At 41.5% G+C, this 23,258-nt stretch overlaps 1 protein-coding gene across 3 annotated transcripts in view; it reads right to left on the reverse strand.

Annotated features, from left to right (window-relative positions):
- The window catches only part of LOC125466732 (matrix remodeling-associated protein 8-like), a 65,724-nt gene that overhangs the window by 17,076 nt on the left and 25,390 nt on the right, over positions 1–23,258 (reverse strand). For all 3 annotated transcript variants that reach the window (XM_048561666.2, XM_048561667.2, XM_048561665.2), the window contains exons 4-5: positions 20,944–21,045; positions 14,474–14,905 (exon numbers count right to left, since the gene is read on the reverse strand). In XM_048561666.2, coding sequence (XP_048417623.2) covers positions 14,474–14,905; positions 20,944–21,045 — 534 coding nt within the window. The remainder of the gene's footprint in view (positions 1–14,473; positions 14,906–20,943; positions 21,046–23,258) is intronic.

Consider the following 23,258-nt stretch of genomic DNA (forward strand, 5'->3'; position numbering starts at 1 on the left):
AAAATAAGACTTTCAACCCCTAGCAAGCAGGTAAATATGGAGAAATATGTTTCAATTTCATACTTTCACTGACAATTTAAACAATCTATTAAAGGATTAGTTTCCTTTGACATGGTCTGAATAGAAGTTTGCTTTTATAGCATATTAATCACTTAAGCTAAGGAGAGCTAAAAGATTTGAATCGGTTCTGTGACTGGGAGCTTTTGATCAGCGTGAGGTGTTTAAGAATGAGAGTTGTGTAAGATTATTCATAGAAGTTTAAGTATATGCTTCTCCATTTGGAACCTATGATGGGTAGTGATTGAGTGGCTTTGGTGATAGCATGGAGGGTATAGTGGACCATGGGTGGTGGAGAATGAGTTAGCATTAAATGGGCATGGAAACTATAAGGGGTACCTGTGGGATATGTGGCATGAATAAGCACGATGGATAAAAAGGGCTATGAGGATGGTTGAGGGACAAGAATTGACATGAAAGGTATGAAGAGCAAAGGACTGAGATCCCATCAGCTCTTGGAACAACTGAAATCAAAAATGAGCCAGACTTTCCAACCAGTCCATCTTGTCATCTTCTCTGTTCTGCCTCTGGAGTCACTGGTCCAAATATATCTAAGCAATGCCACTAAAGTGAAAAATTGCATGAATTGAGACAGTTTTTACAGAGGCGTTACCATGAATTAGGAAATTTCCCTAATCAAACATCTGCATTGACAGTGAAAGTCCAGCCCTTAATCTTTTTGTGGAACATGGGTCTCCAATTCAGAGCAGTCCACTATTTATATGGAGCATTCCAGGGCGTTGGGACCTGAGATATGTGATTTAGGCTGGAAGGAAAAGAAGTTAAGGCTATCCTATTTTTGGTTCAGACACAAAACTATGCAGAGGGGTTGGCAAACATAAAAGCCAGGATTAAATAATCAGGATCACAGCCCATGGAGCTTTCAGGCACAGAAGAGTCCCTGATTCATCTCTGCATTGTAATATGCTGCCACATTAGTGAATTCAGCTCCGAAGAAAGTCTGTGTGGTGACGACAACTACTTTCATTTTCTAATTAATCCAACACTTAATAAATTGAACAGTAATAATGTTAGTCATGTTACTGATTTCATCATATAGTTCTCTAGGGCATTATCCCCAGCATTTTGTCAATCCATATCATGCATGGCAACAAGCATTGCATCAGCTAAGAGTCCTGTCAAAATTTAGAGCTTAAACGTTTTCTGACAATGTTACTGTCAACTGTACTGAAGGTTGGTGAAGGACAACAACAAGGGGTTTACTTCTGCCTCTGAAAATAGGCACAGACTGATATTATAGTTACATACTTTGAGCAAAATGATTGTATAATTTGAACAAAATAATTGTAACTAATACAAATAAATATGACTTGATGGCTATTACAGAGATGTGGTTGCAGGATGACCAGGTCTGGGAACTCAATATTCAAGGGTATTTGACAGTCTGGAAAAATAGGCAAAGAGGAAATGGAAATTGAGTAGCCTTGTTAAAAAGAGACAGATGTGTGGTGGTGAGTAGTGACAGTGACTGCGGAGCTAATGGAGGTGTTGGTTGAAAATTTGGAACTCAGTAGATCCTGAGTATTATAACAGTTCAGCTCCCATTCAAGATGGGAGGGACACAGAAGGCAGGAAAATGTGGGCCAGTCAGTTTAACATCTGTTGTTGGGAAAATACTAAAGTTCCATTGTAAGGAAAAAATAGTAGGGCATTTAGAAAAGCTTAACACAATCAAATCCACTGCATGGTTTAAAGGAAGGGATGTCATGTTTGACAAATTTGCGAGAGTAATTTGAGGACATAATATGCAAAGCTGATAAAGGGGAACTGGTAGATGTCATATAGTATTATTTCCAAAAAGCATTCATAAAGTTCATTGCACAAGTCAGGAGCTCATGACATTGGAGGTAATATGTTAATATGGTTTGAGAACTGATTATTACACAGAAGACAGAGAGCTAGGACTAATGTGAAATTTTCAGAATGTAAAGAATTAATCAGTGGAGTCCCACAAGAATCAGTCCCAGGGCCTCAATTATTTACCAAATATTATTTACTTGTTGGAGGGTATAGATGTAATGTTGCTGCTGATACAACAATAGGTCGAGGGCATGTTGCGATGAGGACATACAGAATCCGCATGAGATAATGGAAAAGTTGAGAGAATGGGCAAAAACTTGACAGATGGGAGTTTAATATAGGGTAGTGTGAGGTCATGCACACTGGTAGCAGGAATCACAGGCAGGCTATTAGTTAAATAGAGAGTGTAGTAATTGTAATGAGGTCAGCCACATGACCTCATAGAGGTCATAGAACATGAGTTCCCTGTTTGGACCAGAATTAAAGCCCCAGTCTAGGAATCCAGGCTGACAGAAATAAACAGGAGTGTCAGAGATTCTGTTCACGCTGAAAGCTGGCTCTGAGGGAATAGGATCAGTGTCAAGGACTCACCATATGTAAATAAAGAGTGACTTGTGACAAGAACTGGTCTCTGTGGAGTTATTTGGTGGCAACAAGGGAAAAGCGTGCTCTCTAAAAAATTTGCTCACAATTGGGTAAGTATTTCTGGCATCATGCTGTTATTTGGTAAGTCTGATTCATTTGATCCTGCTGAAGACTGGGCCCAATGTGTGGAAAGAATGCATTATTTTTTTCTGGGCAGATGACATTGGGCAGATGAAAAGCAACAAGCAATTCTCTTGACAATTGTGGACCCTGGAGTTTTTTCAGTTATTTGGGGCCTAACTTTCCCTGAGGCACCAAATATTAAAATCTTTCAAGAGTTGACAAATCTGGTTAAGGAATATTAATGACACCAAGCCTCCTCTAATTTTGAGACACTACCAGTTTTACTTGGCAATTCAAGAACCAGGGGAATTCGTACAGGGATTTTTGACAAGGTTAAGACAACTGGCAGAGGCATGTAACTTTGGTTTAACCCTTAATGAGATGCTGAGAGACTGTTTGTTCGGTATGTGGTATTAATGATGTAACCATTCAAAAGTGCCTGCCAACTGGACTTCAAACAGGCACTGTAACTGGCTTTATCACTGGAATATGTGGCAAGTGGAGCATATGAATTACAGGGTATTCCAATGCAAATAGCACCCTCAGAAATCTGACTGAAATCAGGGAACACCATTTTAATGAAGGAAATTGCACAGCCTCACTCAGGACATTTCCTGAACAGAAGGACTCTAGGTCAGCCTACAGCAAAACCCCAAAACAAAGCTAAGCCTCAGCCAAATTGTTAATATTTTCTTCTGGGTCCGAGCTGGCATGCCGTTATAGTTGCTGCTGGAACGCGGACTCGCGACAGCAAAAGAGTCCCACCAGAAGTAAATTGAGTAATAGAAGTACTAGGCTGCTATCCAGGAGTGTCCACACCTTGGCAAGTCCAACTACTTCTGGCCTGGAATAGTTAAATTGCTCAGCAAAATCCAAATCAGAGCCAATTAAAATTAACATCTGGTTAAATGGTCACTCGGTTCTAACAGATGTCAATACTGATGCGGCCGTTTCAGTGATCACAAATCGCTCTGTTCTCCAACTCTTACGTTTGCAAAAGACTTTGGCTGGACTGAGAATCTATACAGGGGTAGCTTTACAGATTAATGGTATAACTTTGGTTCCAGTCTCTTATGAGAAGCAGCTGGTTCAGTTACGACTGACTGCAGTAAAAATCTCAAGCCCAAGCTTGATGGGGCAAAATTGGTCGAGAAAGATTCACATAGATTGGTTCAAAATTTTTCAATTAGAAAATAGCTGCTTGAGTGATGGCTCAATGGATGTTTGTCAGGAAGGCCTAAGGACTATCAAAGAACCCAAGGAGACCTTGCATACTGGCGAGGCAGCAATTCTGCAAGGTTTGCCCAGCACCATTTGCCTTACTGGCCAAAGCACAGGCAGGAATCAGAAGGCTGGAAAATAAACAAACCACTAAACCAGTCCAGTTTTTGGAATGAGCAGCACCAGTCGTACCAATTGTGAAGCCAAAGGGTCAGTTCACCTTTGTGGGGATTTTAAAAAGTAAATCACTTCTCGCAGCTGGATAAATACTCAATCCCTCGCATAGACGAGGAATTATACACAAAGCTGATGCGGTAGGGGGAACTGTCTTTCACAAAACTGGACATGAGTCACATGTATTTGCAACTGCGATTAGATGAGAATGCCCGGACGTAGGCTGCAATTCATACCCATATGGGTTGGAGAACTTGGACATAGCGCATTTCTGCCAGGCTGGCGTACACCTTAGAAACGACAACTGTGTTCCAGGCACCCAAGTGACCTACTTGGGCTAGAGTCGACAAGTCTAGATAACACTCGTTGGAAATAAAGCGAGGGCGGCCAACGATGCCCTGGCTCCCATGTCAGTTATGGGGCTTAAGTCCTTCCTCCGACAGATGAATCAATAAAAGGAAGTTCATGGTTTCTGTCCTGGCACCTTTGCATCAATTCTTAAAAAGGGGCCAGCCTTGGAAATGGATGCACAGCCAAGCCATAGCCTTGATGACAGTGAAGAAACAGCAGTCATTCTCTAAGGTGTTGGCAAGCTATATTATTCCAAGTGAGGTCTGATATTGACATGCGATGCCTCCCAGTATGACTCATTTGTGTTAACTCATAGGTAGCCCCATGGACCCCAATGGACAGAAATGCCCAACAGTGTATGCATCCAGGACTTTGGCTAATAAAGAGCGTGAATACACCCGGATAGAGAAGGAAGCTTTGATGGTCACATTTGGAGTCAGATGACAAATGCCTGCTAGGTCTACTTAAAGAGGGCAAGGCACTGTCACCCATAGCTTCAGGCCCGATTCAGCAGCGAGCTCTGATATTAAATGCACATAATTACAAGTTGGAACACCATCTGGGAGGCCAATTAGTAAATGCGGATGCATTGAGCCACCTCCCGCTGGCGCATACACCACTGGAAGAGTCCATTGTGGTTTTAAATTTTCTGAACACACTTTCAGTCACAGCTGACAATATCAGACTTTGGACAAAACTGAAACAGCTGGTAGCGATGAGGGAAACCAAAGGGTCATCACAATCAGAAATGAAACCTTTTTGGACCCGCTAACACCAGATCACAATAGAGGGCAGTGTATTATTAAGGGGAGTAAGATGATTGTCCCAAACAAAGGTCATTACCAGATACTGGCTGTACTTCACCACAGTCATCCAAAGGATTCCAAAATGAAGATGTTGGTGAGAATTTATATCTGGTGCCCAGGAGTGAATGCAGACATGGATGTCTTGGTGGAACAATGCCGAGAGTGCCAACAAGGACAAAAATTACTGCCAGCAGCTCCCCCACATTTGTAGGAATGGCCAGGTAAACCCTGGGCTCAGTTACACATCAACTATGCAAATCCTTTCATGAACTCAATGTTCTTAGTCAGTGTGGATGTCCCCTCAAAATGGGTGGATGTGCATAGGGTTCATTCGTCAAACACAGGGATGGCAAAAGAAAAATTGCACTCATCTTTTTCAATACATGGACTCCTGGAATTGTTGGTCACAGATAATGGATCATTGCCAGCAGGGAATTTGAGTATTTCCTAAAGTTGAATGGTATTTCTCATATAAGGACAGCTCCATCCATCATCCCGTGGTCTGAAAGAGAAATCCAAGCTTTGAAGGCAGGCTTAAAGAAACAGCCTACAGCTTCACTAGATACCAAACTGTTTTGGCTGTAGGACCATCCCTTATGAAACTAGAGGGATAGATCCAACAGAGTTGCTAATGGGGAGAAGACTCCACATCAGATTAAATCTGATCTTCCCAGATCAGTGCAGGGGGGTGAAACAGCATCAGAGACGCAAGACTCCACTAAGCGAGAGAGACAGTTTACTTTAGGAGATGAAGATTGGAGTAGGAACTACAGAATGGTCCTGCATGGGTCAACATGAGGTCAGGTGCACTGATGTATAAAGTTCAGGCAGGTGTGATGGTCTTGAACAAGGATGTGGACCAGATGAAATGTTAACTCGCAAATGGTACAGATGCAGAACGTGCCCAGCTCCTCGACAGCTCTTCTGACTGTTCTGAAACCCGTGGGGTCTCCCTCTGGAACTCTCTAGCCTGAAGAGTTGTGTAAGCTAGATCGCTACAGGCATTTAAATAAGAGGTAGGCAGAATTTTGTATAATTGGGAGTTGAGGACTATGAAGAGGAATAAAAGAGGAATGATCTTACATATTGGTGAGGAGGCATAAGGTGACAAGTGTCCTACTCCTATTTCTTAGTTTTTATATAAATCCTGCAACCCAAATCACTTTCTTCTCCTCACTCAGTACCTTCTATTTTTAAACCTGATTATAGCAGATAGCTTAATTTCTTGGCAGGACTGAATGGGTCTCAAAAGTTGGTCTAAGAAGAGGCATAAAGTTTCAAGAAACCATGTGTCTTGTAGCCCAAGCATATCTCTGAGCAGAGGAATGATCAGCAACTTCACCCGCAACAGGACCAGACCTGGGATACTTCACCAAACTCAAGACAATGCATCTTTTAAATCAGACAAAAGCCAAAATACAAACGCCTGTTAATCATTTTGAACACTGGTCCATCCGAACTTGAACTAACTGTAACTACCATGGTAGAAATGGATACAAAAACAGGAATAGGTTGTTTATTTCCTTTCATTTTTTTCCACTCTTCAATTACGTTATAACTGATCTGTACTTCAACATTATTGCAAGTCAGTTGCTCTGTCACACAACAATGCATCAAGTGAAAGCAACATCTTCAAATTTTCAATGTGGCTATGTACACAACTAATTTTCTACTCATACATCAACTGAACATTTCGGAATAGACAGAGTATGCAACAGGCCTGTAGTCAAACTATCAGCTATCAAATTTCCAACCATATTAGATTTCTAAACTGGTTTCCATAACACACTAGCAGTCTGGAATGTTCAGCTGTATGCACTCCCAGACTCCAGCACTGCCTTATCAATGTTAATTACTGTCTTTCACTCAAGTTCAAGCAGAGTTCCTAGTAAATTGTGACTGTTTAATATCAAACCCTTGCCTTCTTGGGCCTCTGGAACAAGAACACAATCCTTCATTCATGGATTAAAACCAAGATCAACATGGTTGAAGACAGGCTGGTGATTCAGTTAGTTGCTGCATAGGGTTCTGGTCACTAATATTTTGACGTTTTCTGGATGTAAAGTAAACATTGAGCTTTGTGTCACATCACATTTGCCTTGTAGAAATTAATAGGCTCAAATCATTTTATTCTTTGTTGAAACAAATTGTCCTGATAGTTATTTTTTCAGAGAGCTGAAGAACACTAAGCTGCTGGAATATAGCCAGTTCCACATGGTTCCCATATGTATTGAATCAATGAACAGGATGCAGTTCATGTCTCAGAAACTTCTGGAAATTCTTAGAAGCAAACTTTCATAAAACAGTTGGGGATGTAAAACACCTTTTAAAGAAATAACAACGTCATAAGATGTGGGCATTAGAACAGTATAATGAGGACAGGAGGGAAGAAAAAAAGCTCAAAAGGCTAAGGCAAAAAGTTAATAAGTTTTAAGTTGCTTGATGCGGCACAGTGCTGACTCCTGCCAAGACTGTACCGTTCAATGTTAGGTGGGATAAATTTATCTACGTTTAAGAACAGAAGCAGTCTCTTTCATATATGACAGCTTCAGTGCTATTGTTTTAAATTTCTTGCATTGAATTAAAATCCTAATCATTCTCCTTCACATAAAACTTGTTCTAAGAATTTTTTTAAGACTTGTCCTGGGATCCTCAGAATAGTATCGTCAAACGGATGGGAATATGTCCAACACTAGCAACGTTAAACCATTGCTTACTTAGGATTTAACTGCTACTTCCCTACTTTTTTTTTAATGGTTGTGTTCTGAAGGAAACTGAAATAACTGATTTCCTTCATCTGGAGACTTCAGACATGTGTTGAGGCATGTGGAGTTTAGTATTAATTAAGTTGCAATACACTCATTCCTAGGCTTTTACTGCTCTACCTAAATCTTTGAAGTGTTGGGGGTCTGACGATTAAACTCTTTTGATTTCTAGTTTCTCTCTTCCCTGTATTTTTCTTTCCTGTCAAAGTTTTGCTACACAGGAAAATATGTCAAATGTAATATAATCTTTGTTGCTTTCGAGATCCCTTATCATTCTGCAACTCTCACTGAACACAAAGCTCTAACACTAATGTCGGAAGATTCTCTAGGAGGGCAGTTTGACCTCATTTCACCCTTCCTGTGGATGCAAAATGGGGCAAAAGGATCCAATTTTGTGGAGCTCCATAAAGAATGCTTGAAATGCTTCCAACACCATATTGGCAGCTGTAAGCAGGTACTGGGCTATCTCTATCTGAAAATGAAATGCCTGTATAAGCTTTCAGTTCTGAAATTGGCTAGAAAGTTGGCTTTTACAACTCTCAAAGAGATAGATAATGTACAACCACTGAAACTTTTCTCTTTTCAACTTACTTTAATGTAGAGAAAAGGGAAGCTTTGCTCCCACAACACAATTGCAGGCAACATACATAAGACCTACCAGAGAGCCAATGCTTGTCCAAAAGAAACAATGAGCTACCTCACCGGATTTATTCAGAAGCGAACAAATGTTCAATTTTGAACAAGCCTCTGGCTTCCAGCTTTTGTCATAAACCTTGAGTGCGATGATGTAGTTTAGATTTTAAAATGAGTCTAAATCCCCACCAAGCTGTCAAACTGTCCTGAATAGCCTACTTCTTCAACCGGGTACCTAGCACTCCTTCCACTGACCCCTTCACCCGCTTCCAACACAAGTCCTCCTCCTGGACACCACCCCCAGGCCTCCTACCCTCCCTCGACCTCTTCATCTCCAACTGCCGTCGAGACATTAACCGCCTCAACCTCTCCACCCCTCTCACCCACTCCAACCTCTCCCCCACAGAACGGGCAGCCCTCTGCTCCCTCTGCTCCAACCCCAACCTCACCATCAAACCCGCAGACAAGGGTGGCGCAGTGGTAGTATGGCGCACTGACCTCTACATCGCCGAGGCCAACACCACCTCCTACCGCCTCCTCGATCATGACCCCACACCCGAGCACCAAACCATCATCTCCAACACCATTCACGACCTCATCACCTCAGGGGACCTCCCACCCACAGCCTCCAACCTCATTGTTCCCCAACCCCGCACGGCCCGTTTCTATCTCCTTCCCAAAATCCACAAACCTGCCTGCCCTGGTCAACCCATCGTCTCAGCCTGCTCCTGCCCCACCGAACTCATCTCCACCTATCTGGACTCCATTTTCTCCCCTTTGGTCCAGGAACTCCCCACCTAAGTCCGTGACACCACCCACGCCCTCCATCTCCTCCAGGACTTCCAATTCCCTAGCCCCCAACACCTCATATTCACCATGGACATCCAGTCCCTGTACACCTGCATTCCGCATGGAGATGGCCTCAAGGCCCTCCTGTCCCGCAGGCCCGACCAGTCCCCCTCCACCGACACCCTCATCCGCCTAGCTGAACTCGTCCTCACACTCAACAACTTCTCTTTTGACTCCTCCCACTTCCTACAGACTAAGGGGGTGGCCATGGGCACCCGCATGGGCCCCAGCTATGCCTGCCTCTTTGTAGGTTACGTGGAACAGTCCCTCTTCCGCACCTACACAGGCCCCAAACCCCACCTCTTCCTCTGGTACATTGATGACTGTATCGGCGCCGCCTCTTGCTCCCCAGAGGAGCTCGACCAGTTCATCCACTTCACCAACACCTTCAGGCAACCAGCTTGTAACTGATGTCCATTTCAAGCCCACCGACTCCCACAGCTACCTAGAATACACCTCCTCCCACCCACCCTCCTGCAAAAATTCCATCCCCTATTCCCAATTCCTCCGCCTCCGCCACATCTGCTCCCACGATAAGACATTCCACTCCCGCACATCCCAGATGTCCAAGTTCTTTAAGGACCGCAACTTTCCCCCCACAGTGATCGAGAACGCCCTTGACCGCGTCTCCCGTATTTCCCACAACACATCCCTCACACCCCGCCCCCGCCACAACCGCCCTAAGAGGATCCCCCTCGTTCTCACACACCACCCTACCAACCTCTGGATACAACGCATCATCCTCCGACACTTCCGCCATTTACAATCCGACCCCACCACCCAAGACATTTTTCCATCCCCACCCCTGTCTGCTTTCCAGAGAGACCACTCTCTCCGTGACTCCCTTGTTCGCTCCACACTGCCCTCCAACCCCACCACACCCGGCACCTTCCCCTGCAACCGCAGGAAATGCTACACTTGTCCCCACACCTCCTCCCTCACCCCTGTCCCAGGCCCCAAGATGACATTCCACATTAAGCAGAGGTTCACCTGCACATCTGCCAATGTGGTATACTGCATTCACTGTACCCGGTGCAGCTTCCTCTACATTGGGGAAACCAAGCGGAGGCTTGGAGACCGCTTTGCAGAACACCTCTGCTCAGTTCACAACAAACAACTGCACCTCCCAGTCGCAAACCATTTCCACTCCCCCTCCCATTCTCTAGATGACATGTCCATCATGGGCCTCCTGCACTGCCACAATGATGCCACCCGAAGGTTGCAGGAACAGCAACTCATATTCCTCCTGGGAACCCTGCAGCCATATGGTATCAATGTGGACTTCACCAGTTTCAAAATCTCCCCTTCCCCTACTGCATCCCTAAACCAGCCCAGTTCGTCCCCTCCCCTCACTGCACCACACAACCAGCCCAGCTCTTCCCCCCCCACCCACTGCATCCCAAAACCAGTCCAGCCTGTCTCTGCCTCCCTAACTGGTTCTTCCTCTCACCCATCCCTTCCTCCCACCCCAAGCCGCACCCCCATCTACCTACTAACCTCATCCCACCTCCTTGACCTGTCCATCTTCCCTGGACTGACCTATCCCCTCCCTACCTCCCCACCTATACTCTCTCCACCTATCTTCTTTACTCTCCATCTTCGGTCCGCCTCCCCCTCTCTCCCTATTTATTCCAGTACCCTCTCCCCATCCCCCTCTCTGATGAAGGGTCTGGGCCCGAAACGTCAGCTTTTGTGCTCCTGAGATGCTGCTAGGCCGGCTGTGTTCATCCAGCCTCACATTTTATTATCTTGGAATTCTCCAGCATCTGCAGTTCCCATTATCTCTGAATAACATGCTAGTTGGTCTGCAATCTGACTTCTGACATATATACTTCCTAAGCGGTGCTGACAATTATAGCAGATAACACCACACCCTGTAGTGAGGCCGAGCTGTGTGAAAACATGCAAACCAAAACTGTGTGTGTGTGTGTATGTGTGTATGTGAAATCATGTCCTGCTATTTTCATTTAAGACAAAGTTTGATGTTTCCAGCTCTGTTTTAAAACGTATAATGCAAAGAGTTCTCAATTATTAAATCCTTCAGTGATACAAGACATTGCTTACCACCTACTTGAGTTTTATCGGTGTCATTTATATAATGGTGAACAGCTTACACCAGAGTATGTTTCATTTTTATGAGTCTGACAGCAATGACAATTCTATTGTGCAATTCCAGGCACAAACTCAAGGCCTGCACATCAGTACAGTTAGTGGTGTTTAAAGTGACCTTAATCATGGAGGAGTGCAAAATAATGAGCTGCTTAAACTCTTGATGTGTAGAAAGTAAATTTTTATGCAGTGAGCGGTTAGGATTTGACATGCACAGCCTGTAAGTGAGACAAAGGGAGGTTCAATCATGACTTTCAAGCAAGAACTGGATCATAATCTTAAGAGAAAGGTTCCCTAGAAAAAGATAGGGGAAGTAAACCTAGATTTTATAGAAAGCCTAGACAGACATAACAGGCTAAATGGCCTCCATGCATGCTGTAACCATTCTAGAATTCGAAAGGAGCAGAAATGGAAACAATGGCTCTAAATGTGAATGAATGTTGTGTGCTGACTTCGCAGCTGGGACAAAGGAACAATCATATTTCAAGACTAATCATTTCTAATTTGCTCTGAGAACTGTATCAAACATCTTGGCTGGAATTTTTACTTATTATAGTCTTGTTAGTCATCAAAATGGTAGCCATCAGGACTCTTGACCTTTCAAAGAAGGATCTACTGCCCTATCCACCAACTGTTCAGAGGATTGTTTGTTCTGAAAAACCACTGGGAACAGATTACACCGATCAGAGAGGACATCATAGGCTCAAGTGCATTCAAAACTGGTCAGTGGGATCTGGAGTCAATGGGGCCTGTCAGACAGACTCAGCTACAACAGTATGGCAGTGAGACAAATGCAACAAAGGCCAGTGCTAACAGGGGAGCACTTCTTTTGTCACATTGTGCTCTATTACAAGGCTTCAATCTCAAGCCTGCAGGAAGGCCACCTGCATTCACCTTGCTGTTTTCCAATACCAAATCGTAGCCCACATACCATTAGGATGTCAGCAAAGACAGGATGAGGCTCAACTGGCTATTTAATTGGCCCAGTTGGCTTAAAGGCATGGTGTTTGTCCCCCACTTTCCCAGCCATGCTAAAATGCCATGGTGGCAAAAAGATGACAAGCACATCATCCCCCAACTTCCCTCTCATTTAATGTGCTCATCTCCCAGCCTGGACAGCTGGTATAGTACAACCTAGCATCTTTATTTTCACAATTTATTTTGAAGATCAAATGTCTCTGACACAGAAAAAAATCATTCATTTCTTCTTTGTATGAAGAGTCTGAGTGGAGGCTTATACTTTTCTTGAGTCTGAAACAATGAATGGAGTACATCATCCTGCCCATTTAGATTTATCTCACTTTAAAAATTAGATAAAACATTTTTGAATGCAAACTGTTTTCTGGGGAGGGGATGACTTATTGGAATTACAGTTTAGTGCCTTTTACAAACCAGAATACAGAGGAAGCTCCCTGAACTCTGCCTGAACTATTAATCCAGAGACCCAGGTAACAATATAGGGACCCAGGTTCAAATCCCACCATGGCAGATGGTGGAGTTTGAATTCAATATGAATCTACTGATCACCATTAAACCATTGTTGCTTGTCGGAAAAATGCATCTGGCCCTTTAGGGACGGAAGGTACCATCCTTACCTACATCTGACCTACGTTTGACTCCGGACCTACAGCAATGTGGTTGACCCTTAACTACCCTCTGGATAATTAGGGATAGACAATAAATCCTGGCCTAACTAACGGTGCCCTCATCCCATGAATGAATAAAAAAAATGAATAAGACAAATGCACAGTTTAAGAATAAACAACATCAAAAGCAAATAATACCATGCATTAATCACAGCTGGCTCACAACCAATTTTTTTTAATGCAGTGAGTGGAATGCACTGTCTGAAACAGTGGTGCAGGCAGATTCAATCGTGACTTTCCAAACGAAGTGAATAAGCACCTGATAGGTGACATTATGGGGAAAAAATGTAGTGGCTAGCTAAACTGCTCCACAGAGAGTTGTTACAAGCTTAACTGATTGAATGGCCTTCTTGTACGCCATAACTATTCAATCATTCAATCACAGCTGGTTCTGTGAATCTCCGTATTAATCACAGTTGGCTAACAATAAGGCTATAGATAAACCACAATTTTCCATCTTTTGTTTTATAGCCACTTGTTTGCAAAGAAATAGCTACAGTTGATTGGAGAGAGATAGGCACAAAGACAGTCAGTATGAAGGATATTAAGTAGAGGAAGGAAAGCTGAGGAAGAGAAGTAGACAGGAAGTAAAGAATAGAGAGAATAAAAAGACTTTAGTCAAATTTTGAAACTTTTTGTGGTTGTTTCTAGTGCATTCTGCATTCAGTAGATTAGGTTATAGGTTATGTTATGCATCTAATACTGTCAACTGAAGACAGCCAATAAGATGTCGTTGACTGATAAATGATATGTTCCCATCAACAATGCGATCATATCAGACTCTATTAATTGAAGATGGTGTCCTAACATAACAAATAATTGGACATAGGATGCTGCAGACCTTTGCCACTATGCAGTAAGGCAGAGTTCAGGAAGCTTCCTCTGTATTCTGGTTTGTAAAAGGCACTAAACTGTAATTCAAATCCAAGCACATTTTGAGTTTGTTGAACTCACTCATGGCAGCAATAGGGGTGTTAAAATATCAACATTCCAGAGCTAGTGGAAATTTGTCCAAGGTTACTGCTCCTAATCACTATTTGATGACCCCAATAAAAAACAGGCATAGTGAATCGGAACAGGATTAGCTCAACAGTAACACCTCCATATCATGCTGACTCTTTCTGAGCAGGCTAACATGCATGAGAGAATGTAGCATTGGTTCCATGACTTCTGGAAATGAAAAACCCAAAGGGGAAGAAGCATGATTAAAAATCATGAAATTAAATTACCTTCCTTTTTTTGGTGTGGAATGTAATACCTAAAGTAGCAGAGGGGTTCCTATAAATTTAACATGTAAAATTATTAATGAATCAGAATATGAAAAATCTCTTACATGTTTTATGTGTAAAGTTCACTTTGACTGGATCTGTAATGAAGAGGTTGAAGATGCGACGCTCATGAATTCCACAGTAATGGTGATGCAAATCACATGAATAGATTCCTTCATCTCCCAAGCTAAGGTTAGAGATTGTCAGTGAAAAATCACCATCAGCGAATGCAGTCTCTGATATATTCATCCTTTTCCTGATAAACTGAGGACCGTAAGATCGCTGCTCCCCCGAAGCGTAGAGGTCAATCAGACGGTCAGCCTGGTCATGCCAGACACCAGGAGGTGATCTGTCCCAATGGACCACCTGTTGCTCTTCTTCACTATGTCTTTCTGTCCAAATGTGGTTGTGATTTTCACAAGGCAGGACCACAGTTGTGCCAAGTAAGGCCACAATCACAGTCTTCTCTCCATCCCACATCTTCCTCACCTTTTTTGCTACAAACAGAAAGCACACTCAATTAGAAATTGTGTAAGTAATAAATAGCAGTCAAGCTGTGGTATTGCATAGTGAATGGTTTCCGTTGCATGCAGTTAGAGCTCTAGAATGGAAAGTATCCAGATACAGAGACATCATTCAGTCCTAATTTTAAATTGACACAATGAAACCTTAGTTTTATCATTCACCATTTAAATTTCTATGTTGTCCTTTTTAAATGGAAACCGCCTTGTAAAGTTATCATACTCTAATTATATCTCCTTTCCAATGGGGGAACTGATGATGGCTCTACTAGCAGAAGGGAGCATGAATGACATGCTTACACAGGCAGTTTAGGTCATGAATGTAGGGAGAAAAAAAATCTAGAATGGAAAATTTAACGTAAATTCACGCAGTTTGTGTTTTTATATATTTATAACTAGATTATTATAAGATGATAAAATAGGTCAGGCAAAAAATTAAAACCCTGGAATATTTGTTTCAGGAAGGTTAAAAGTTAACTTGGGTTTGCACGTTTGCAATAAACCTGTGGGAATGCGTGACTTTGAATGGTGCATGATATCAGGATAAAACTACGTTCAATATGTCTCAATTCATCTTTGCTTGTAAGAGGAAGGATTGAGGCAAACAAGCATTTAACAAGAAGTTAACATATTTATGATCTATTTAACTGTTGGGCAATGTTCATAATGCTGTTATTCAATGGATATCAAATTTCTTCTATAAATTATAGCTAGTTCTATATTCTAAAAAGGGTAACAAAGCACGACCAGGTAGGCGAATTACTGCCTGTGAAACCCATCTCTGAATCAAAGAAAGATACTTTTTTAATGCATACTATTAATGTAAGGTTGAGCCAAAATTCATTCAATCCTTATATGAATGTAAATCACATAGTTTTCATAGCATACACAAAATAGAGGTACCACAGGCATGGTATTTGTACTTGGACAAATACATTAAGCGTAGTGAGCAAACCAACTGCTTGCACAACACCTTTGGAGACCTCATCAAGGTATTTAATATTGTGAGCAAAGATGGACTTTGCAGTTAATTTTACTTGACACCTTAGGTAATGGAATAATCAAGTTTGCACCTCGTAATCTGGAGGTTGGAGGGAGATGTCAAAAGCGAGTAGAGGCATTTTATTTCTGATAGTGTAATTTTAGCATTCAGGCAACTTTGAAAAATGAATCAACACAAATTTGAAATTAAGAGAGTCACATTCTCTCTGTACACCCTCCCTTTCGATCACTCCAATAGTGCCTTCCCCTTCTATATGGGTTTCCTCATTCATCCATACAGCCATCCTTCAAGGCAGAATTTCCATCTACAGAAGTGTCCATAGACAATTCCCTCCTGGTTAATGGTGCTATTTCAACTGATTCTTTCAAAATCATTCCAGATGGAGAAATTGTTTCACTTTTCTTCAATCTTATTTTTGCCTTATTGATAATGTTTACAATCCATATTTCTCTATGATCAGAGGTGTTCAAAGATGACTTCCTCCCATTCTTTATCTTTCCTTCTGAACTCAGCTATTGGGATGGGGGAATATGTCAGCCAGTAGTGGCAAATGTCACTGATTTGCCTTCTTTGATAGTGTTCAACATCTTGCCTGACAAAAAACACATCTTAAATCATGCCCCCATCACATCATTGCTTGGACCCATTCATATATAGGGCTGTTCAACAGTTTGCTTTCATTGACAGCATTTAAGAAAATGTGGGGAAGCATTAAAATATTACAGGTTGATAACTTAAATTAAGTATTATGACTGACGGGATGAATGTGCTGAAAATAAGACCACACAACTCCATGAGCCGTACCAATAGTGTAAATGTTAATGATCACAAAAATAATTAATCTGTTTCTCTTTATTATTGCTTCCTAGAACAAAAGAGATTTTCTCACTTTAATTTTGAGAATTTCTCAAACTAACCTGTTATTAGAAAACCACTAAAGGTTCTAACACATGGCCAAAGTGTTCATCAATTACTGCACAGGTCTAAACAGTATCCCTTTAAACACACAGATGAGACGAAATAACACAGCTCTGCAGAGCAATTATGAGGAAAAAATTAGTGGAAAAACCCCCTTGACCAAGAATCCAGGCTGAAAGGGGAGAATGAGATGATGCTGTCACAGGTTTTCAGTTTCTTGCCAATGAAATTGTGTTGTCAGCCACAGATAAGTGGAAGACTCTTGTTTGGGTAACACGTTAGTGAGGCACAAGTCTTACAAGTGAAATCAACAGTTCGGCTTTCAAGATTTACAAGGACATGAGAGATACTGATTTTTGGAGGTCTCAGATTCTCAGGAAATGGCTCACTGAGATATTTCTTCAACTGGATTTCTTTAAAGTTTATATTGTTTCTCAGAGACAGCCATCAGCACTAACCCAGCTCCCTGCTCCAAATCTCAGAATGTTTGTCCACCTATTATAAGCCGTAAATAATCTTCTACCTTTCTTTTAATAGATTTTCTTTCAAAGCCACTTGGCTTTTTGTAAACAGCAGACAATCCTCCCAGTTCTTTTGACCTTTCAACTTTTGCACCCAAAAAGTCCTCTGCAGCACAGGAATGATCCAATTCTCAAAATCCGCAAACATGTTTTCCTAATATGTATCACGGAATGAGATAATGTGATTAAGTTTGCTAATTGCCTAAAAGATAAGGATTAATGTAGGTTAAGATCAGAATGGCCGTATCACGGAAATGCACTGCGACGAGATCATTTTGAGGGAACTGGAGCACAACAGTTGCTAGCAGTTTTGTACAACAGCGTGGTGTGTGATGTTCTTCAGATGTGAACAGAGCTGGTTTAAGTTCAGTTGAGAGAAAAGCTGCTAGGAATACATAACAATATCCTGTAACTAAGGGTATAAATATAAAGGTGGGGGGTGATGGTCAACCACCTTTTGCTCTTCCATGACGAGACTTAAAATTGTTTGGAGCAGCTCTAGTCCCTAATGGGCAGATTACTTCTGAGTATACAGATGTGATAACTTGTTTGTACTAATCTCCTAATGTTCAATAAATCTTTAAATTAAACTATCCCTACTGTCCAATCCTGTTATTATTCAAGATAACACTGAAAATCTAAACCCACAAAAGCATTCTATTTCTATTCTCAGGACTGGCTGTAGTCCTTTCCAGAAAATAGGAGAGGCTAAAAGACAAAAATCACTTAAAGCCCATTGCAAGTGGAACGCCCAAAGAAAGCACTGAAGGAGCATTTGCTGTTTCAGCAAAAGTAATAATAGAAACACTTCTGGTGCAACATATTTGTGGGAAGTTTTTTTCTGTTCACTGTGTTTACAGTAACCTCCCTGGAATGTGCTATGTACTATTTATTGAATGAGTAACCAAAAGATGTTGTTTATTGGCAAAATGTTTATCAGCATTATATTCCACAGTGACAGGTAACAATGTTGTCATTCTTTCGTCAAGTTTTTGCAGTATTCTAATAGAGTCATATCATGTCATCAATAAACTAGTGTCTCTCAGTTAGTATTTCACTCCACAAAAATTTAACACTCAGATGGCGTGATCAATCAAATGCTCAGTTCCATATTTTGTGACTCAGTCTGGGACATTTAGATTTGGGGACCTTTGCAAAGAATAAAGCAGTGGCACAAAACAATGCTTGTTGGCATTATACCTCTGCCAGCTTGTGGATACAGCTAATTCACTTCAAATCCATTATTCTTTACAATCTGTACAATACAAAACTTAAATCAATACTATTCCCCCCATACCTTACCCTGGATGGATCTGGATGTTTAGGTTTGAGAAATAATGGAGAGCAGGTGACAGGCAGGGGATATAAAAAAATGAATAGAATATTTAGGCCCTAACCACCATTTTTCTATTTTTCATCCCTATGATTTCATGTTTTTTTGGTGATATAAAGTTAGTAATCTCATGCTTCAGTTGGAAACTCATGTGGCTGAAACTTACTGTTGATACTGTCAAGAACCGAAGAAATTGGGGGTGGCATGGTGGCTCAGTGTTTAGCACAGGACCCAGCGCCAGAGACCCAGGTTCAATTCCACCCTTGGACGATTGTTTGCACATTCTCCCTGCGTCTGCATGGGTTTCCTTCGAGTGCTCTGATTTCTGTAGAGGGATGTGTAAATTAGGGGGATGGTTCTGGGTGGGATACGCTGAGGGTCAGTATGGAATTGTTGGGCCGAAGGGCCTGTTTCCACACTATCAGGATTCTATGAAAATATGATAACTTGATTGTTCAATACGATTAATTCAGGAGCTGGAGAATATGTTGCAGTGTCCCACCTTTTAAACTGAGACCTGACCCATCTAAAAACTTCTAAAATGAGATGCAATGGGCATCAACTTTCAAATGAGAATGTATTCCAGAGTCCAAGATCAAACAAATAATCCAGCCAAAATGAAAGTTTGAAAGGATTGTTCATCCTCTGAAAATAATACATCTTAGAAGTGACAATGATTTTCACAAATCTCTTGTATATTTGGGTGTAAGAGAGCTTATATCCTTTATAAACCAAATCACGACAGCTGAGAGAGATGTGTCTACAAACCAGTCAAAGGATTATGCTGAAATTATAGCAGGGAAAAAGGAAATTCAGCTCAACTAGCCTGTGCTGGTCTTTTTGGACCAAACAAGCAATATCACAATTCCATATGCAAAACTTGGTTCCATACTCCTTAATGTTTCCTCCAATTATCTATCAATACCTATTCTTAAATGTTGACATGGGCAGAACATTTCAGATGACAAAGTTTCCTGCCCACCACTAGAACAGCCTTTGCTGAACATAGCAGTCCCATAGCCATTTACCACTCCACAGAATGTCAACTTAGCTGGAGTGGAACCTCAGCCGTTCTGAGGTGAGGTTTTTGTCCAAGTAGGCTGCTGCCATTTTTGACTGACTGGCAACTCTTTGGGCCCAGCAGGGTCAGTTGAAGCAATGGCCAGCATATGCTTTACCAGCAGTGACCAGATTTCAAGTCCCAGAATCCAAGACCAGATAATGTGTGGGAATATCATGGCAGGGAGAGTCTTGATGGAGAGTGGTTAGTGTTGAGAGCACTCAGGAGAGCAATTCTTGATGGAGTAGGTTGGGGAATAGGAGTTCAGGATGGGAACCAATGTGCAAAGGGGCCCTTCATGAAGGATATCCACCGTCCCTGTTTCCTGTCTGAAGCCCAAACAGAGTGAGACCGAACATTTCTCATCAGCTTAAAACTGACATTGGACAGGATGTGTCACCTTCGTGGCCAGACTTCAATTGATGAAAGGTTGGCGAGCCACCCTGGCTCTCGCACATACCGCATAAAATTGTCAACAGAGGAGAGGTCGGGGGAAAGGCAACCCAGATATTTCACATGACCTGCACCTCTGCAAACTTGCCACTGGTGAACAGCAAAATTCTACTCATGTTCTCTCCTTCCAATCATCATCTCTAGTAGCACTCTCCACAATCTCAGACACCCCATATGTAAGGTTACTGTTCTGAATAGCTTATGTTTATATCACTTATTCTAGAATATTCCATCAATGAAAGCAGTCACCTTTGGCAATACTTTCCAAAGACATGATCTCTTCCATCTAGAAGGATAAGGGCAGTAAATGCATGAGAACACCACCACCTGCATAATCCCAACCAAGTCACACAATATCCTCCCCTGGAACAAGATCGTTGCCATTCTTTGTTTGTTGCAGTAACAAAATCCTGAAATTCTCTCCCTAAAAACAGTGTATCTCTACACTCCAAAGACTGCAGTGGTCCAAGAAGGCAACTTGCCACTGCCTTCTCCAGGACAATTAGGGATGGGCAATCAATGCTAGCCTAGCTAGTGATGCTCGCTTAACACGGATGAATTTAAAAAATTCTGCTTCAAGCCATTGTGCCCTTCTTAGTTTTTGTATCTTCATCTCCTTTGCATGAACAGAAGCAGTTTCAAGTCACCTCACCAAAAATAGACTAAATGTTTCCTTCATTCTGTGCTCATCTACCCCACCTGATGCCAGTCCCACTTTTCTCTTACCTGATCTGGTGATATTGAGTTGTATTTTGACTGTTTCATAAAGGTGACAATAATGGTGGTGAAGATTACATGAGTAAATCCCTCGATCATTTGTCCTAACATCTGTAAAAGATGCAAAGTAACAGGTAATTGAAATTAGTGGAGGTTGTGGATTATTAAAATAAAGCTTAAAGACTTGAAAGCATCACAAATAAAATACTAGTTACTTCTATTTTCACTTTCACAGCAAAAAACCAACTATCAGCTTGTCTCAAGCATGAGAAGACTCACTCCTCAATAAAATCTCCAAACGGAACGAATTGCTTTATGCACTGATCCTGACATAAAATGAATATCACAGCACTCATGAGCTTTGATCAGGAGTGTAAAAGCTTTTGCCTTCCTGGTTTTAAAGAATGCACCATCACCAAGTATAATGTTTAAATCTCTGTTTCCTTTAATTTCCACGAACGGAGAAGTGGCTCAAGTTTGATGGACAAATAGACTAAAAGATCTGGTGTTCACTAAAGTGGGAAACACCTAAATAAAAATTTCAGAACATTTAACAAAAATAAAGCTCATAAAAAAGCAAAAACTCTGAAAAATAATCATCTGTGGGTTACTGGGGAAGTTAAGGATAATATTAGATTAAAACAGGATTATAATATTGCAAATAATAGAAATAAGAATCACAGAATCCCTGCAGTGCAGAAAGAGACCATTCGGCCACCTTAGTCTGCACCAAACCTCCATACAAACCCACCCAGACCCACCATCCACCCTCAAACTATCCCGTAACCTCGCAAACGTTTGCTAATCCACCTAGCCTGCACATACCTGGACACTATGGGGCAATTTTAGCCCAGCCAATCCACCTAAACTGCACATCTTTGGACTCATGAAAAGAAAGAAGAATTTGTATTTCTGTACTGCTTTTACTTCAGGGTAATCCAAAGCACTTTTTGGTCAACTAAATCCATTTTGAACTGTACATCATTGTAATGTAGAAAGCATAGCAACCAACTTGCACGTAACAAGTTCCCTCAATCAGCGTCATAACAGTCAAATAATTTGTTTCTATGATGCTGGTTGTGGGATAAGTATTGGTCAGCCCACCAGGGATAACAATCCTGTTTTTAAAACAGTGCCATGACATCTTTTACAACCGCCTAACAGGGCAGATGGAGCCTAGATTAAATGGCATGTGACAGCATTCCCTCAGCACTGCATCAGAATACCAGCCTAGATACAGCCTGAGGACCGGGACATTTTTAAAAATCAGCAAGGGGTAACCAAAAAGTTAATGAAAAGGAAAACAAAAACTTTGGAGATTAAACCAGCCAGAAATAAAAGAACAGATAGGAAGACCTTTTACAAGAATGTAGCTAAAATTAATACTGTTCTCTTGAGAGATCAATATATTAGAAATCATCATGGGAAATAAAGGAATGGCAAAGACATTAAGCCAATATTTTGTGTTTGTCTCCATTGCAGACAAATCATATGCCAGATGCAGAATTTAACAGTCTAATCAAAGGGGAACTTGAATTAATATCAGAAGAGGCGAAGCACTGGAGCAACTCTGGAGATTAAAAGTCGACAAGTCCCCGGGATCTGATGGCCTATATCTACCAAGTTTCTTAAAAAGCTAGTTGCAGAGATATTGGATGCTCAGGTTACAGTTTTCCAAAATCCCTTAAATTCTATAATTGTCCCAGCAAATTGGAGTTGCCAAGTGGAACACTGCTATCCAACAGAGTAGGGAGGAAGCAAAAAACTACAGATTAGTTAGCCTGACTATTCCCAGTCACTGGGAATATTTTGGAATAATTTAAAAAAATACCAACATGCATTTAGAAAAATCATCAGACAGTCAGACAGAGTCAATAATGTTTTGAAAAACAGGAAGTTTGACAGTAGGAATTTTTTGAGTACCTCGTCTGTCCGGTAGATGAGTGATAGCCAGCAGATGCAGTAAACTTGGATTTGCAAAAGATTCCATAAGGTGCCAAAGCAGGTTAATATGCAAGGTAAAGGCTTATGCATTCAGGTTTATATATTAGCACAAAATGTGGATTGGTTGATGGAAAAACTGTGACGGCACAGTCTCCAAATAGAATGTTGATCATTTAGAACTGAGTTGAGAGATTTCTTTGTGTAGAAGGTTGTGAATCTTGGGAATTAACTGCCTCAGAGTGTTATGGTTGCTCCACTGTAGAGCGTACTAACAGCTGAGATAGACAAATATCTGATCTCAGGGATTCAAGAGATAGCACTGTAGTCTGAAAAATAAGGTTGAAGCAGATAGCCACTCTTATATTGAACAACAGGCAGGA

The sequence above is a fragment of the Stegostoma tigrinum genome, chromosome 28, assembly GCF_030684315.1.
Source record: "Stegostoma tigrinum isolate sSteTig4 chromosome 28, sSteTig4.hap1, whole genome shotgun sequence".
NCBI classification, from domain to species: Eukaryota; Metazoa; Chordata; class Chondrichthyes; order Orectolobiformes; family Stegostomatidae; genus Stegostoma; species Stegostoma tigrinum.